An 18,439-nucleotide genomic window follows, 5' to 3' on the forward strand; every position below is an offset into this window, starting at 1 on the left:
ATATACAGCATTATTGGATAGTACCCCCAAAATGTAGTAAACATAAGGTGCATTTTTCAGAGTTCTGGATATCTGTGTGTACAAGCATTTAATATATTTTGTTTTGTTGATGAACTGACGTCATTGCCCAGAATGAACTCTTTCCATGTAGAAATGTGTATGACTGTGTGTGTGTAAGCTGCTGGGGTCTCCTCGTAGGTAACACACTGGTGTCTCACTAATCTCTGTGTGTGTGTGTGTGTGTGTGTGTGTGTGTTTGTGCGTGCGTGTGTGCGTGCGTGCGTCTGTATATGTGTGTGTGTGTGTGTGTGCGTGTGTGTGTATACAAATTCATGGGCATTCAATATTTACATCTGCTGGAATGTTCCCCATACTACTCATTAAATCAAGTACTTCAAGCAACGTGATTCACAGAAGATCAAACTATCTTTAATATTTCACTACTACTTCAGTAAGCGTTGAATGAAAACAAAAAATAAATGCACATTGATTCACTTAATGCTGAACAGTTCTACTTTTTGTAAAAAATGTAAAATCACAACTAGTGTAGCCAATCCAGCGAACAGGAGAGAAAAAGGTCCAAGCATTTAGAACTAACTACCATACTGTATGTGGGTGTCAATCTAAAACCTAAGTGCACATATATATTCTATATATATATATATATATATTTATATACTAGATATATATTCTGGTAAATTGTATCATATGTATATACCTCCAAGTAAAGTGCATTCACTTAGGTGTATATAAATACTTCTAACATATAAAGCCATTTTACAGTGTACATATTGTTTGCTCTAATTATGCCATAGCAAAACCCATGCTTTACATAGAAAAGGCATCCACAACATTAAGAAAAATGTACATTTTATGAAACATGATACAATAAATAGTATTATAGAATTGCTGCTGTACACAAAAGCCATTTAATTTCACTCATATAAAAATAAGTTTTAGTGCAACCTTACATATATTGATACTTCACATCATTCAGACTCAAGTGTCTAAAAAAGACGAGAAATTGCATTTATTACAAAGCTGATACACAAACGTGATATATTAACATATCTTCCTGCTTAATATGCTTATAAGAATATAAGCAAAAAGTAAAGAAAAGGCACGCACATCTGTACATTTAAAAGTACCAGACTGGAGTCCATCATCAATTTGGTCAGGCTCATATATAAGTTAACATACTGTATGTATATTCTCTGAAAATTTAAATAAGAAAGAAATTGTTAAAATAGCAAACCAGGTTATAAAAGGCATGCTATACATTGAAACTACAGAGTATCTACTTAATTTGCTTGTTTAAAGACTTGTTTGTGTGTGTGTGTGTGTTTAAATGTCTGTCTCTCTGTGTGTGTGTGTGTGTGTGTGTGTGTGTGTGTGTGCGCAATTGTACGGGTTGATGTCTTTACGTTGCACGTCCTTCCCTTTTTAACAATGTTCACCTGTTCTCGGTGGCATCCTTTAATATATTTTTGCCTCTCTTTGTGCTTTCTGGTCTTTCCCCTGGGCTCTGTTGACCTGGCGACCTCTCCTTGGCACAGTGGCCTGGGCCTGCCGTGGAACCCGCCGGGCCCTTTGATGTGGCTGGCAGGGAGGTCTCCAAGCTGGAGCTGGAGTGTAGGGGGAGAGGGGAGGCAGAGCGGCCGTCCGGGGACTGCCTAACCTCTAGGCCACTAAAGTGCTGAATCCTGCTGGAGGCTCTCTCCTGAGGGCTGGGGTAAGGGGAGTGAGAGGAGTGAGGCAGTGGGGGGGGGTGTCTCTGATGGGCGTCTGAAGAGCACACCAACATGCCCTTCTCCAGAGTGTCATGTTCTGTAGCGATGCGGAGCGAGGCGATAGCTTTGGTACAAGTCTGTATGCTTTCCTCCTGCTGCTTAATGTCCTTGCTGTCTGACATGTCTGCGCTGTCCTGGCGACTTCCTGACCAGGGTAAGGACGGGCCAGGGGAGGGGACCGGCGTCCCCCGAGAGGAAGAGGATGATGACACCATCCTCTCCTGGCGCTGGGGTGAGTCGGACGACCCGGTGGAACCCCTGGACCCTCCTCCTCCCTCGGCCAGGTGGAAGGAGACCTCGCTGGTGCTGGACTCCTCGGACGTGCTCTTCTGCAGGGGGAGGCGGGCGGGGTGGGCCAGGCCGGTGACTGAGGTGGGCACGGAGGGAACCATCTGGATGCCGCCGATGGGGATCATGGGGAAGGAGGTGCGGACCTGTTGCTGGGAGTGCAGGGGGAGGTGGCTGAACAGGCCCTGGTGGGGTTGAGGGGACTCCTGGCTGCTGTGGGGAGGGGAACTTTTCTTCTGCTCCTGAAACAATACAAGGTGAATTCAGTACAAGGTATAGTGGCCGTAGATCAATAGGGTCTGTGGATCTTAGTATGCAGATGATCTCTGAAAGTACTAAGTAAATGTCACAACTATATGCAGCAAAACATCTACACTGTGGTACACCTAATGATGTATAAAGTGCTAACACTTGAAAATGTGGGTTCGTACTGACTGAGAAACTGTGAATGAGGAAAAGAGGGATTGTAATGGATTTTGAGAAGGTAGGAAAAATCTGCTCACACACGACAAAACTATTACCAGCTAAAAATAAGTCAAATATGAATATTTGAAAATGATACAGCTGAAGCAGGCTCCATGTCATGCTTTATTTAAACTGGGGTTCCTGGAAAGTCTGGTTTAACAAGACTCTTAAGAACAAAAACAGCAGTTATTAACCACTGAGTGATGAGCCAAGCTACGGCTGCCTTATCTTTACATCACTCAGTTCCATGGAAACAAGCCAGATGGCATGGTATTTTACCTATTTCCCCAGGGATTTTTAATTTGCCATATATAGAAATAGAAATGTCTGCAGATAGAGTAGCACTATATGGTGGTCCTTCATGGGTCCATTGTACTTTAACTTTAAGTTAGACTCTCTAAGACGGTTGAAGGCAGAGACCATTGATTCATTAGTTAACATACCGTCAGTAAGGAGCTGTTTATGAAGGCTCAAGTGCAGTGTGAATAGAATAAAATAGAAGAGAACAGTTGAATATGTTCTGGAACACTTACCGTCTCCATCTCTGAGTGGCTCCTACTGCTCTGGCCCAGTGGCACCATCTCTGAGTCTAGGTGCTGGCTTAGACTCCAAGGGGCACTGTGATGGTGCATTCCCCTCCTGGGGGAGACAGGTCTGATCATGCCCCGGTAGTGACTGCGCGGAGACAGCTCCCTCCTGCCCGCAAGGTCCCTGCCCGGTGACGTGGGGCGTCCGGCGTGGGACAGGGGCGAGAGGTGACCTCTGGCGGACAGGTCCCTCCGAGGCGAGAGGTCCCTCCTGAAGGAGATGTCTCTCTTGGGGGAGATGTGCCTGAGAGGGGACACCTCTCTGTGGGGTGACAGGCGGCCACGGGGGGACAGGTCCCGTCGGGGGGAGAGGTACTTGCGTGAGGAGGTGGTGGGGGAGGGCTCTCGGAGAGGGGAGGACCCCAGGCCTGGAGAGGAGAGGCGAGACGGGGACAGGTCAAAGGAGGAGAAGCTGTGATCTGTGGACAGGCCAAAGTCCTTGTCCATGGAGCTGGGTATGTCTAGCCTGTTCTTATAGTCCTCGCCCAGGGCGCCCTGCAGCAGACGCTGGTACTCTGCCATCTGGCCCTGGCCTGCACGCTCGCTGGGCACCATGAGCTGGGTGATCTGGATGCTGGGCAGGCTGGTGAAGTAGCTGAAGATGGGAGGTTTGGAGCCTTGACCCAGCAGGTCTGAGGAGCAGGCGTTCTGAGAGGCCGCCACAGCCGTGATGGAGAGAGACGGTATGCCATAGGGCTGAGGGCTAGTGCTTCTGGAGCGCGTTTTCGGCGTGGAGTCGCCATCGTAATCGTCGTCATCGTCTTCATCATCATCCACCTCATCCCCGTCATCATCAGAATCATCAGCGTCTGAGAACTGGTGGTCCGCCATAATGCCTAACATCTTCCCAGACTCCCTCTGGCCATCCTCGCCATTGTCTAAAAATAAACATATTGGTTAATCAACCGTTGATCCAGTCGCTATGCAAATGCAATAACAGTAGCCTACTTTATTCTGCAAGACAAATAAATGGCATTTAGTGCAGTCATAACAAGGAAATGGGATATAAAAACACAGTAGGACTTTTTATATTTATGCGTTTACAGATATTTTACAGCAACCGCAATTTATTTCAGTGGGATTGAATAGGTCACTGGAGTTCTTTTATACTCTATGCAGAATGATGGGATTCAAGCAGGGAAAATGTGAACCGTGTATCTTAAAGTTGGTTATTTTACATAAACCTGGCAGAGAGGCGGCTCCTGCTTTTCATTACGATAATTGTCCCTCAAGAACCGCACCAGTGCAATTTACAGGGCCCAGTATTTATGAAATATTGGTTCATCTCTACACAATGTGCTCAGTCAGTCTGTCTGATTCATACCAGCTTCCTCTGCGTCTGCATCCTCCACAGATGTCACTGACACCCCGAGTTCCAAGCACTTCTTCATGTGGGCTTTCGACTTCATGTGTTTTGTCAGGTTTCCTGAAACAAGAGTTTACAACTTTTAAAAAGTCTTACTGGAAGCAGCATAGAACGTTACTGAAGCAGAGAGAGAACCTTGCCACTCTCCTAATGCAATGTAAACCGAAGTCTATATTTGCAGTTCTACATAAATCATTTTCCAGTGTGAACACTGTTTATGTTTGAACTATCAGGTTAAATTACTTGAGAGGAAAGGTGTACATTTGTATATATCTGGTTATATGAAGTGGAAGAAGGAAACCCACCTTTAGTTTTAAAAGCAAAGTTGCAGAACTTGCAGACATATGGCCTGACATCGGTGTGTGTGCGGATATGTTTCTTCAGCATGCTTGGCTTCTTACAACGAATTCCACACTCTTCACATATGTACTTCCCTCTTCCTCTACCCCGCACGTAAACATAGTCTTCATTGGATTTGTACCTGAAATCATAAGAAGACCAGATTTTTCAACGTTATTGGAGGATGTTGAGTATATCAATGCATGTGTTAAGGGGGCATATATCCAATACATCAAACAGACCACTTTACATTGGGAAAGTTTGCCTTATACTGCTTAGAGAAAATTATTCTGGTGCCAAATTCAACTGGGTATTGGTCAGAGATATTTGTACAGCTGTTCCCATTTATGAAATGGAATTCTTATAATTTTTTCTCACTGTACATGGTAATATCATAAAAGAGACATTCCAGATATGTGATTTTGAAAACATTTCAGATGATTGAAAAACGAATTTGGAAATCTATGTTTTGCTTGCACTGAAGCAAAATGTTACAGTAGCCTCATGCACAGTAGTCAATAATACCACGGCTGTTAAACAACAAAACTTTGCTCTACTATATTTMTATAAAAACAGTAGCCTATACTAGTAACTCCTTTCAACCACATTTAAAATCCATCTGAAAAATCCATCATGTTTTTTTATCTATCAAATTTCTACAGAAAACACCCTCAAGTCCATAAATGTGAAGTAATTAAAAATGTGAAGTAATTTAAAAAAAATCAAGTAATACTTAATTTCCAGTTATCACAGTCATTGTATTACCATTTTCAAATAATATAATCTCTTAAGAAGTGGTTTCAGCCACCAGGCAATAAATAAAGCGCTGTTCATCTTCTACTGTACATTTTGTGTAAAAGTCACAACAATATACAAATTTAGGCAGCCGTCTCGAGAAGGTGCCACACTGATATTAAAAAGCTTTCAATAAAATTTTAATGGCTAATGGCAGCCATCTTCACATACCCTCCTTCAAAGATTTTGATGCGAGTGGGCTCAGCCTGCTTTGAGGAGGCCTCCTTCTCTCCGTGGTCCTCCTTGACTCGTTCCCTGGAGCTCAGCCCCTTGATTTTCTTCCCATATTTGCTCACATCTAGCTGCATGAGCTCTGGCTTCATCTGCAAGTGAAAAACATGCATAACACTCAGTTAAATCCTCACAAACACACAAAAACACGATGGCAGATGTACTGGAATGTTGGCTTCAAAATAGACTTTTATCCCAGATTGGTTTTTAATATTGTAGGAGATTTCAAATTCTCTAAAGCATGCAAATTCTAAACCTTGAATACTTATTTAGTAACAAACCGTTAACCACCCATTAACCAATAAATACATTAACTATGAATATGATGGCATGCTGTATGTGACGTGTAATTACCTGTTCAAACTTCTGCTTCCAAGCAAGAGAGGACACAAGTTTTCCAGTCCTGGGTTGATACATAGCAGCCATCGTGTAGGTTTCTGTGTTCTTCCTCTGCTTGGAGCAGAGCAGTGCCAGAGTAGACTTGGTGCTGAGACTGAGAGGGTTAGGGTTGTAAGAGCTGACGCACCAGGAGCCGTAGACAGAAGTCAGTGGAGTCGTCTGAGCGTTGTTTGGCTTGGTGTAATTCAGGAAGCACCAGCTGACACTGGTTGTCGTGCGAAGACTGGGGAACTGAAAGAACTGCTGAACGTCTGCCAGATCTGTGAGCATTAGAGTGCTTCCAGCAGCACCCCCACTCTGATTGGCAGCCAGCTGCACCAGCATGTTGACAGGGATCTTGCTGCCCATGAGTGGCTTGGCTTCCTCTGGAGTGTCACTGGAGGAGACCATGAACTGTGGGCTGCAGCTAGCCTCTGGAGTGTCACTGGAGGAGACCATGAACTGTGGGCTGCAGCTAGCCTCTGGGGTGGAGTCATCTACGTCCAGCTCCTCTGGGGACTCTCTGCCACCAGGGAAGTCCGTCACGATTTGCAGAGGGGGAGTGAAGCTGTCAGCTGGTGGCACATCAGGTATGTGAGGTGCGTTGGAACGCACTGGGATTTTGGTGGAGGGGAAGTCTGCTGGTGGGGAGGAGGACATCCTCTCCTGATCGTCCATTGAACCCTCGCTCTTCAGAGGGGCACGCGTTGATAAATTGCCGCTGTCTTTCGAAGCACTCAGCTCGACAGCGCTCAGCTCCTTTACAATCTGACCGTACATCTTCTCCTCCTTGACCCGTTTCTGCTGTTTGGTCTCTGAATAAAGAGTTCCAGGCTACTGGCTGGTGATAGCATCCGCTTGCTTCCCCAATACTGGAGGACGCATCCGTGGTGGAGATGGTTCCTGATGTCAACGACAGCGGAATTCCCGTGTTCAGTCTCCCGTGTTCAGTGTTCAGATCGGAATATTCCACAGTGGATAACGTAGAGCTCCCTCAGGCTGACCAGGATCTGAGATAAATTGAAGCCAACGCCTTGCTTTGAAACAGTGCCACCTGTGAGTGAATAGATGATACACTCTCTGAGCATATGACTCTTGCTGAATAAGTGCTCTGGCCATGGTTAGCTAAGAGTTGTGAAACACTTGTGTACATAACACTTCCGTAAGATGGCACTTGAGTCTGTATCCTAACGGGGACTAGCATACCTGGGAGGATGACTGTGAACCGCATTCTGAGTGGCGAAGATTGGCTGGACCTGTTGCAGGAGCACCGTGCTCTCAGTGAGGGTCACTTTAGACGGTAGAGACCGTAATGCTGGGCCTGGGGGGAGCTCTAGAGGGATACTGATAGCTCTGACTGATAGCACCGTCAGCTTTTGCATCGCATTGCTCCTGAATCTGCTGTAGCTGATTAGAAGGTGGGTTGGATTTCTGGATCATGTGTGGTAGACTAGGCTGTCTGATATGTAGTTTCTGTAACTGGTGTGGCTGGAATGCCAGATGCTGCTTGTGTCTCTGTGTGGATCGGGATGCCAGAACAGACCCGGCTGACATGGCAGGAAAGGCAGTGAAGCCAAGCTGTTCTGGAGTGAGGAGTATTGCATCGTTTCCTTGCTCATGAGCTCGTGACCTGGATGCTCTCCTCTGATGACTGTTGACTTGGCAGACGAGATGACTTCTGGAACAGTGGTGGGTCGTCCTGGCTGTCCTCACTAATGCTCTGTTGCAGAAGATGATGATGTGACCCTCTCTTGGGTCTTGCTACTTCGCTGGCTGATGCACCGAGAGAACTTTGAGAGGATGGGGGCTCTGCCAAGATGAGGGTCCATGGTCCGAGTGCTCTTGCTTGACAGTAATTTCGAGACCACCTTGCTCATGCACCACAGTCTCAGGGTAAACACTGAGGGATGCCTGCCTTACTAGGTAGCCCCGTCTCGATCTTTCATGGCTGATGCACTGGAGTAACTCTCCCTGTCTGGATGATGTTGAGAGGCTGCCATAGTCGAAGGACTTGCTACGGATCTCTGGGATCTCGGTGGCAGAGCGCGGGAGCCTGTTCTGATGAGGACGTCGCATCTCCCTCTGCTGGTGATGGCCGGGGATGTGAGAGAGTTGCCCTGTACTCAGACTGCTGTGCCAAAGTCATCCTGCTTGGGGTGACACAGACTTAGGCTCTCTTCCTGTCAAAGACATAGAGAAGTGGAGCTGTGGGACAGGTTGCGCTCTCGCCTGGGGCTCCTGGACAGGCTGGTGCAGGACTCAAAGCTGGACTCCCCAGAGGAGTGCTCCAGGTCTGCCAGACGCAGACGCTTCTTCTTAGGAGGCAGCTTCTCCGCAGGGAGCTGGGACAGTGTCTCACTCCTCTGGGGCCACTGGAAYTCTTCAACGTGCTTCTCCGGCTCCTTGGTCGGTACATCAGGCTCTTTCTCTGGTTTATCTGGCTCCTCTGTCACCCTGATTTCAGGCACTTGGATGTTAGGCTGACGYACCAGTTTGGGGGGCATGTGACAGGGCTGGTTGGATGAAACTAAATCACTGTTGCTTTGCTGCTGCTGCTCCATGCTCTCAGACCTCAGCATAAACTCTGGGCTCTGCACATCCTCTATGTTCTCTGTATCTGACTGCTCTGAATATTGGCTGGAGGGTTTATCTTGCAGGTAGGCTGGGTGCTCGAAGGACTCTGACTTCTCAAAGGAGTTTGGCCTACTGAGTGAGTTGGTGTGCTGAATGACAGATATAACATTGCCAGCTGCCTTTCTGTCAGAGTCTGGGACTAGCACTACGTCCTCTGAGCACATGCTACTACAGCATGTTTCAAAACTGTCTGATTGGCTATGTGCACTGTACATAGATCCCATGGATCCCTTTCCAGTAGGTGTCCCCCTTGAACCCTCTTGACTACCTTGTTTTGAATCATAATCTCTGACCATATCTACTGAGCCACTACAACTACTGTCGTACTGGACAGGGCCATCCTCCTCATCTCCTACACTCTTTTCCTTCCTGCGTTTACGAGTGGCAATCTCTGTCATTCCCACTTTAGTACCATATGGGCTGTATGCTGTATGCTCTGGCACCACAGGACTGCGCTCCCCTAGCTTTAATCCCACGGATGGGGCTGCGTTCTTGGGAACGTGTCCATAGGTTTCATAGTCGCCATGCCCTTCATGTGCTGAATGCTCAAAAGCGGCCTGTCTCCTAAGCCTCCTCAGACTGGCAGCACCCGGGTAGAAGACATCATCAGAGGTCATCATCTCATCAAAGGAGTGGCTCACTCTTATCCCCGGTGGGACGTTGAGGTTGGTCGGGGAGGATGTTGGCATTGAGTTACTCCTAATGAGTGTCCCTGAATCAGAAGGAGTCTCTAGTAGACCTGTGTTGCTTTGGCAAGGGCCTGTGGGATACTGCTTAGGGTCAACACCTGCTAATAGTTGCACTTCACCGCTATCATTTCGGAAAAAAATATGATCCTCAGATATCTTCCCCATTACTATGTTAGTGTCTTGGCCAACAGTGGCCATGCCTACTGCAATGGATTGTCTAGATCTAGCAGAGTTAGGTTTGTAATACCAAGTCCGACCAAACATGATCTCCTCGTAGGACTTTGCGTTTGTGTTGGGAGGGCTGATCTGTTGCTCTGCACTCTCTGAACGGGAGAAGTAGCCTGAGTCTGTGCTGCCTTTGCTGTGTGGACTCAGAAGGTTCAGGGACTGCTGGGACTGCTGGTCTGAGTCCTGTGATCCCTTCTTCTCTGTCAGTCTCAGAGCCAGTCTCTGTTTGATAGTGGGAGAGTCATCCATGCGGCCAACCTGGGAGCTGATGTGAGAAGCCTTGAGATCCGTGAATGGGGGGCACTCCAATGCTGTTGGTGGGACCCCTTGTTTTGGGACAATTAGGATAGGCACTTTCATGGAAGCCATAGCTAGCTCCTCAGCTGAGTCAGCATATGCCGGCTCCCTACCCTTCTCCATTGTGCTTTTGTCCATGTCAAATGATATCTGGGGAATGGGGCTGCCTTTGTCCATAAACATGGAGGCCTCTGCAGTCTCCTCGTCGGTGTCTGTGCTCTGTTCACCGTCTGAGTGTACTTCCGTCTCTCCCACTGAGGACGCCTGATCCATGTCTGTGCGTGAAACTGCCAGTTCGGAGAATGGGACTAGTCCTGCTTTGATGGCATGGGCATGAGATTTCCTGTGTTTGTACAAATTACTCTTGGTTTTAAAGGAGAACCCGCAGGGGACACAAGGGTAGGGGCGTTCTCCAGTGTGTGAACGAATGTGCTTCTTCAGCACGCTGGGTTTAGCACAAGCCCTTCCACAGTAGTGGCAGATGTACTTCCCTGGCTTCTTGGGTTTCTGCTCCTTCTTGTATCCCTCCTCTGGTGGCTCCGGCCCTGACTGGGAATACTGGCCAAAAGAACTGGGTAAACTGGGAGATTTCTGACGAGGGAAAACTCCATGGGCACGGGAGTGTCCAGGGAATATGTCGTCGGAAGGGAGCTGTCCAGCGAAAGGCCAGGCATGGGCCTCCAGACCGGGCTGTGGCTTGGCTCCGGACAGGAAGCGCTCTTGCATGGGCTGTTGTGGGTACGGTTGTGGTAGCTGGTAGGAGTAAGTACGAGGGAAAGCCTGTGCGTACTGACTATCTTGAGATGACTGAACCATTGCAGTTGATAGCAGCTTCCCAGAGCCATACTTTCGTGCTGAGCCAGTAATATTGCTGCCACTGGCACCACTTTGAAGGCTTTCGCGATGCGAGTGCCTCTTTTCCTCCGGGTCAGCGAAAGTGCTTCTTTTTGTGCCAGCTGAGGGCTCAGAGACCCACTTCCTTTGTAGCTTCTCCCGGGGATCCTTGGTGCATTTTGGTCCAGCAGCAGATTCACGTGACTCCATTGTCCCTCTAGACGTCAGTTGGGTTTCTCAAAGGTCAAATGTCAGATGCTGTCACACATGGAGCTCTTAAACAAAGGGGCCTTCCATTGCTGAAGTTGTTGGGTTGTTCCACATTTGAGTCACGAAGATCCTCTATCGTCTGCATCAGAACACTTTCTTTCTGTCAATCATACTGTAGACTTGCTAACATCCCTCCAATTTTCTGTCCAATTCATTAAATGTATGAAGATCTTTTCTTGATCTGAAAACGTAAACAGAATATATATATATATATATAAATGCCATGTACAGTAAAATAAGACATGATCTTAAAAATCCTGATTGGGTACATATTTATTATTGAACACTTACCGGTCTTAAAAAAAGTGCTTGTTGATTTCTCTCTTTTTACAACTTCCAAAAGAATCTTCACTTAAGACCTGGAGAGAGGAGAGAGAAAGAATTCAGTGATTGAAACAAAACACTCACTGAGAAGTCACTGTTAATAACTTATGTCTCTAGGATTTTCCTCCATTTTCAAATAAATGAATCCCAGTTCGGTCATCTATATTCTCATGTACAGTGGCATGTAGTACAAAGAGTACAGTGCTAAACCAGACTGAAGTTGACTGAGTGTAGTTTCAAACTGAACCACCCCCTCTTGCTAACAGTGAGTCATCAGTACCAAATAGACCCACGTAGTTCCTAAAAGACACAGAAACTATAAATAAACATTTGTGGTTCTATTTCCGAGTGTTAACGTACAGAAACCACACCAACACCTGAATATAGAATGAACCCCAGTTTCTGAGGCTAACATGCTGAACCTACAAGTCTATGCTGTGTATTTCCTGATTTCAGTTTTTTTTCTCTGATTGCGACAGACACACACACACAAGGCCCCCTTTGCTCTGGCGCTGCTGGGGTAAGAGCACGAAAGCTGTGTGACGCGGGTGTCTGGAGGCCAACGTGAGAACTAAAAATAGCCCGGCAGAAAACCACTGGTATTTTTAGCACCGGAAATATTTACTTTTGGTCCGTTTTTGTTTTCATTCTCTTCAATGCTGTTACACAAAAGGAATGTGTGCAAACACCAGAGGGGTAAACTACAAAGCAGGTTCAAGGAGTTAGCCAGCTAACTTTGGATTTTTTTATTTTTTTTTTAAAGAAGATTGAAATCGGCATGGTCTAATTGATTCAACAAACAAAAAAGCATATCTAACTTTAACTTTTTTAATGAACCATAAAATCAACCGTCATTTCTGATCCTGCTTTCTAGTATACCCCTCTGGACATACCATAAACCCTCTGTGGAAGCCCGAGTTTCGCAACTACAGTTTCGCAACTACAATATAAGTGGTTGGATGGAGGTTTGTTACAGGCCAGATCCCCTTTCTGTAAATAGCACCAACAATATCGTTAAACACCTGTATATGTTTAAATTAAATCAAAAGCCAAATGTGTATGTTTCAAAACAGCCATGTTTTGCTACGTTTAAAAATAGGAAAATACAGAAAGTTGTCTCAATTGAAACACACCTGCATGAACAGTTGTTGATACCAACTTAATGAAATGTGATTGATTGACAGCTTTGTAAAGATAACGTAGATATAGATACATTCTGAGAGAGATATTCAGAGAGGAATAATAAATAACAAAGATGTCTAAACCTAAAGTACTTGTACCTGCCTCTTAACTCCTCCTAGCTTATTTTAACAAAATATGTTCTCAATTGCTAGTATTTTGTGAAATAAGGGTCAACTGACGCAATTGGGTGTCATGATACCAGAGCAAACCTATCACTGAGTGGAAAAGGGCAATCTGTCTAAGCTGGAGTCAGTTTCATATATCACACCTAATGGCAGCCACGTTGGCACACCCCTCGCCCCTTCTCCCCTCTCCTCTCTCCCCTCTCCCCTCTCCACAATTGGGAGCATCTCCTCCCTTTAATGAATCTTTCTAGCTCTGCTGCTGGGCCCCAGGGATGTGGATGCAATGCTGATAAACAGAAAAGTATCTCTTGTTAATCTATACAGATCTGCTACCATGGTGCGGAAGCATAAGCTTACTATTTTGTAAATCAAAGAAAAAGTATTTGAATGGGTTATATAAAGTGCTATTCATCCCAACTAAAAACCCTGTCCTATTTTCTGATTGAGTGTGGGTGAGAATATTCATTGGCATCCTTTTCAAGTGGAGTACCTGGAGGAAGTGTGCGTGGGACAGTGACAGAGGCAGAGTGTGTCAGGGACACTTCGCTCTATAGAAACGGAACATCCTCAAAGATATAAACAGAAACACTCCACTGGATGATTCAAGCATTTGATGTAACATCTCCATAATCCAACAGTACATCGTCTGATATGATGGCCCTCTGCCAACAACTGGTGCCCCTGATAAGGCAGACATTTTTATTATACAGTACACCGACCCCTACAGTAAGTTTCTGCACGCATTCACGAGCACACACACACATCAAGCCATGCACTACATATACCTCCATCAACCCCTCCTCCCCTGGAGGTATGCATAATGGGGGAGGACAGAACGCTGAGAGAGAGCCTCTGCCCACCTTCGGCCCAGTTCTGGCTTCTGACTGGGGATCTACGGGGAGTGTAGGAGGCTGCTAGCCTGGGGCAGTGCCATGCCCTATACACTGACGCACATCTCAATTGTGGGTAGGAAAAGATCAACCTTACAGAGGCCCTTTAACTCTAGCAGAATACATCCTCTTTCCAAAGCAGGGATTAGGTATTGAGCGTTTTCTGGGCAGGCAGATTCAGGAGAGAGGATTGTAGAATGTTTTGTTATTTTGTGTGTCAATCACCTATGTGTGGCAGCCATAGTTATCCTTAAACCATTTGGCCAGCCAAGATGCCACATACCAATTTGAAGTGCTTGGAATTCCTTTCAACACTGAAATAGAGAATAGAGTGAATCCCGTTCTTTTTTTCCCTCCCTTAAATACCAACATCTGAAGTTAAAATGAACCATGAACCATATTTCTCACTGTCCAACCAAAAGTTCAATGCAGGACACGAGCACTGTAAATAAATACACAAACAAAATAGTGTAAATAAAAGTCTTAATAAGTCTTTAACACTGTTATTATCGACTGCTCGGCTGTTTTAGACCTGCCAGCATTACATGGTATAAAACCAATAGAGACAATTCAATCAACCTCATCTGGTTCCAGTCCAATCTCTCTAACAGAGTTTTGCAATTCAAAAATGTGTGTACACAGTTCTGTTGGTCTAATTCCTCTAGAAACAAAGGTTAGTCACATGGGCAGACGCCTGTGTGCTTTGGTTCTCTCTTAAACCAGAGGGCCATTCGATTAGCACAGTGGCCTAACTCAGTGGTCCGTCTGTGGGGTTGACCGTGACTCACCCACCAGCGTGCGGTCGCGGTGGCGTGTTTTTAGGGCTCCGGTTACCCCCTTTTGTTTGTCCTCCTGGTGACATCACATTCACAACAGCGATGTAGGCAGGCACACACAGGCCGTTTCTGATTTCCCTGAGCAGAAACAGGCACAGTTTCTTGTACTTTCCAGGGCAGACTCTGAATAATTCAAGGCATTGCTAATTGTTTCCATTCAGTAATTACAGAGTTTATGGTAGTCCTGCCTAGGAGTGCATCATGGTCAGTGCCTCAGCCTCAGGAGGTCTAATGGGACCCCCAACTGAAAGCTCTTATTTATTTATCTGTGTGTTGGCTTGTTTCATTTTCTTTCTTTGTTTTTTTCCTCTGGCTTTTATGGGAAGATAGAACTGGCATAGAAACCCATACATATCTGCATGCTATCGTTTCTGTATCTTTCCTTACAGTGGGAATGAGAGGGGAGCTGGGTCGGTGTGCTGTGGTCTTTGTTCCAGCTATCCAGCTCATTAGGGATGGAGGCAACTTTAACAGCTCCAACTGGCTTTATCAACTGCTAGCTAGGGAAAATGTGAAAGGGCTCTGAAAATAGATTGAAGCAAGGGTCCTACAATAAAGTATTGTGTGTTTTAGGCACATCTGGCTCAACATTGCCTTTCACCTGAACGGGTTCAGGGAATTATTCACAATGTGCTATATTCAGAATCACTTGCTTCTCAAATGGACTGCATGTACATCATTGATAGAGCACACATGTTCGTGTGACTATTGAAAGGACTGAATCAACTGTATTAATGATGCGGTCTTGGACACACTTCTCGGTTCTGTTCAATTGCAGGTTCATTTGTGGCTCTAAAGGTGAAAAAAAGTAGCTTGTATGGTCTTCACCAGTCTGTATCATGTATCAACATATTTCATATTGACCATGGCTAAAATAGAATGGAATACAAACATCAGCAAAACAATGTACTATAAATAAAGGCTCCTCGGCCCGCCACGGAAAAAATCTTTGAAACAGAAAATATCCCTGAATCTTATTGAAATCCCAGCAATAACTATTTTCACACTTAAACTTAACTCCCAGCAGCTTGGGATTTGACAGCACGTGACAGCACCATTTGCACAGCCAGCAGGTTTGGGGTGTGATTTTATCCCCTGTAAGCAGGTTCTGTGGATGTATCACCCAGGCTGTTTGCAAGTCAGCCCCACAGAGTGTCATATTGACTCCTCATTAGGAGCCCAAAGATGAAGCACAGCCTGGAGCTGGGCGAGACTGCAGCTGGGAGATACTGCAGTCTGAGACTGTGAAGAGGCAGAACTCAACAGGCTGAAAAACCAGGGGAGAGGGAGAGAGACCATCCATCGATGGTCAGCAGAGCCAGTTTGGCCTCACAGAGCAATACTAAAATTACAACTACAGTGTACAGTGTATTATAGAAATGTATAGAATGGTATGTGTGAATGGGCAATGTTTATGGCATGATGGGATGGATATTTTGTTTCGGGACAAACTCCGTACTGATTAAACTACTAGGTACAGGATTCAGACAAGAATCCTAGTCATCCATCCTGTCAAATCCAGGTCTGTATTTCCAGCAGCAAGTAGGAGGTTAAGCTAGGCAGTTGAATAGGATGGGAGGGGATATTTTTAACGTAGAGGATGTGTGTGTGTGTGTGAGTGGTGAAAAGAGAGAGCTGCGCTCTGCGTAGGTGAGAGGTTTCGACTAGTCTCATTCAGACTGGCTGAGGTGAGGAGTGTGGGTGACACTTCCTGTGTGGGAGGAACAAGCCTGAATGCTATGCAGCAGGGTGACCAAACTTATGAATTGGCGTTACGAAAGAGGCTGGTTACACAAGGCGGCTAGGGGGCTGGTCGCTCGCTCCGCTCGGGTCACCTCGACTCTCCGTCTGTGTGGGGTGAGAGTAGGAAGATGGCCGTTCAATAGGCATAGCAAACCACACCCTAAATGGATGTGTGAACTGTGCGCAGCCCTGCAATAGGTACAAGCAATATGATAGTAGTTCCACCTTTACCTCTGATAGGCCAGGTGGAAATTCTTGCTTCTATTTGGCGTTGTTGTTATGAGATACCACAAACACATTTGGCATTGAACGAGTAAACATCATCCATCTGCAACAAATTCTAAACATATCGACACGCTGGGTTGTCTCTTAACAAATTGCTGTGTGCCAAATCTTGACTGGGCCATGACACCGGCCATTAAATAAGACATGGATATCAGCCCCCATGCCTGATGATGTTACTGCTGATTGTGATGAATGTTATCTGCTCATCCAAGAATGCTGGGCCATTATGAACAAGTCATCTACAGTAGGAGCACCGGCTATAAACACTATCTCTGTCCATGGTGCGGAGCTAGTCAGGCACTCAGGCCAACAGCACACACCTCACCTCAAAGACACTTGCCCCAAAGACACCGTTTGCTCATTTGTTTATGAGCTTTTGATTGGTGCATCCATCCAGTGTCTGATCTGACCTCTCCCTGGCTCTCTCCCAGAGGACATTAGTAAGTTCTAGAGACCAGGAGCAGAGCTGTCTGTTGGTGTTGGGTAAAGGACTACAATGCCGAGCTGTCTGTTGGTGTTGAGTAAAGGACTACAATACCGAGCTGTCTGTAGGTGTTGGGTAAAGGACTACAATACAGAGCTGTCTGTTGGTGTTGGGTAAAGGACTACAATACAGAGCTGTCTGTTGGTGTTGGGTAAAGGACTACAATACCGAGCTGTCTGTTGGTGTTGGGTAAAGGACTACAATACAGAACTGTCTGTTGGTGTTGGGTAAAGGACTACAATACAGAGCTATCTGTAGGTGTTGGGTAAAGGACTACAATACCGCAGCTGTCTGTTGGTGTTGGGTAAAGGACTACAACACAGAGAAGATGCTGTTCATACTCTGAGAGTCCAGTATTATGTGTGTTGGTTGTAAGTGCAGAAGAAGCTTAAGGGGTATATGTACAGTGCAACCTGTTTGGCCATGCCACCAGCCCAACGCCTTATCTTGAAGATGAATTAGCCTAGAATCGTCTGTGGACTTTGTACAGCTTGATAGGGGACAGAGCGTGACATCATTTCCCCAGACAAGCCAGTCCATGAGCCGACACACAACCACACACACACACACACACACACACACACACACACACACACACACACACACACACACACACACACACACACACACACACACCACACACACACACACACACACACACACACAACACCACACACACACACACACACACACACACACACACACACACCACACACACAACACAACCAGCAACACAATTTTCCTCCTCACTCTCTTTCTCTCTCTCCCTCTCTTTCTCTCCTCATCCTCCTCTATCAGTGAGAGGCCTAATATGGGGTGCTGGGAGAGTTCAGTGGTCTGAGCATAGTGATTGGGGTGTCGAGCCAAAAGGCCGGGCAGGGGCCCCGCAGGCTGAGAGCCATTTAGAGAGGGAGAATCAGCTCCTTTCAACATGAGGTCATGCTTAATACAACTGACACTCTGGCGGCCCCGCTAGTGTCCCCAGCCTGATATACAGTTACCAATGAAACAAGTGGCCAGACGGACACAGACAAAGGGGAGAAGGGGTAAGTGTCGCCATGCTAAGGTCCTGGGGAGGGAGGGAGGGGAAGGGAGGGAGGGACTGTGGGACTCTCTCGTAGACCAACTGTGGGACAGGGCTGGGTAATTGAAAACGGCATAGAGGAAAACACCTCTCGCTGTGTCTGTGTACCGGCCCTCTGCTCTGAGACGCTCCAACAGGCATTTTTGCGGACTGCTGCAATGCTGGAAAGAGCAAAAACAAAAAGACAGCAGCATGCAGCCAGGTTTTAGGATTTTTCTCCTGGAGGTGGTAACGGCTAAACATGCATGCTGCGTGCATCGCGGGATAAACCATGTGACCCAGCTTTGACTCTCTA

The 18,439-nt window shown here is 46.3% G+C and overlaps 1 protein-coding gene across 1 annotated transcript in view; it reads right to left on the minus strand.

The window, feature by feature from the left end:
• Positions 1-404: 404 nt before the first annotated feature.
• The window catches only part of hivep2a (HIVEP zinc finger 2a), an 84,338-nt gene continuing 66,303 nt past the window's right edge, over positions 405-18,439 (minus strand). Inside the window, 17 exon segments of the mRNA XM_070435723.1 lie at positions 405-2,320; positions 3,077-4,008; positions 4,455-4,556; positions 4,802-4,977; positions 5,802-5,953; positions 6,216-7,055; positions 7,058-7,110; positions 7,113-7,194; positions 7,197-7,257; positions 7,259-7,465; positions 7,467-7,553; positions 7,555-7,771; positions 7,774-7,884; positions 7,887-8,054; positions 8,057-8,377; positions 8,380-11,372; positions 11,483-11,550. Of these exon segments, the coding sequence (XP_070291824.1) occupies positions 1,454-2,320; positions 3,077-4,008; positions 4,455-4,556; positions 4,802-4,977; positions 5,802-5,953; positions 6,216-7,055; positions 7,058-7,110; positions 7,113-7,194; positions 7,197-7,257; positions 7,259-7,465; positions 7,467-7,553; positions 7,555-7,771; positions 7,774-7,884; positions 7,887-8,054; positions 8,057-8,377; positions 8,380-11,131 (7,128 nt within the window). The 5' untranslated portion in view covers positions 11,132-11,372; positions 11,483-11,550 and the 3' untranslated portion in view covers positions 405-1,453.

Source organism: Salvelinus sp. IW2-2015, linkage group LG28, assembly GCF_002910315.2.
Source record: "Salvelinus sp. IW2-2015 linkage group LG28, ASM291031v2, whole genome shotgun sequence".
NCBI lineage: Eukaryota > Metazoa > Chordata > Actinopteri > Salmoniformes > Salmonidae > Salvelinus > Salvelinus sp. IW2-2015.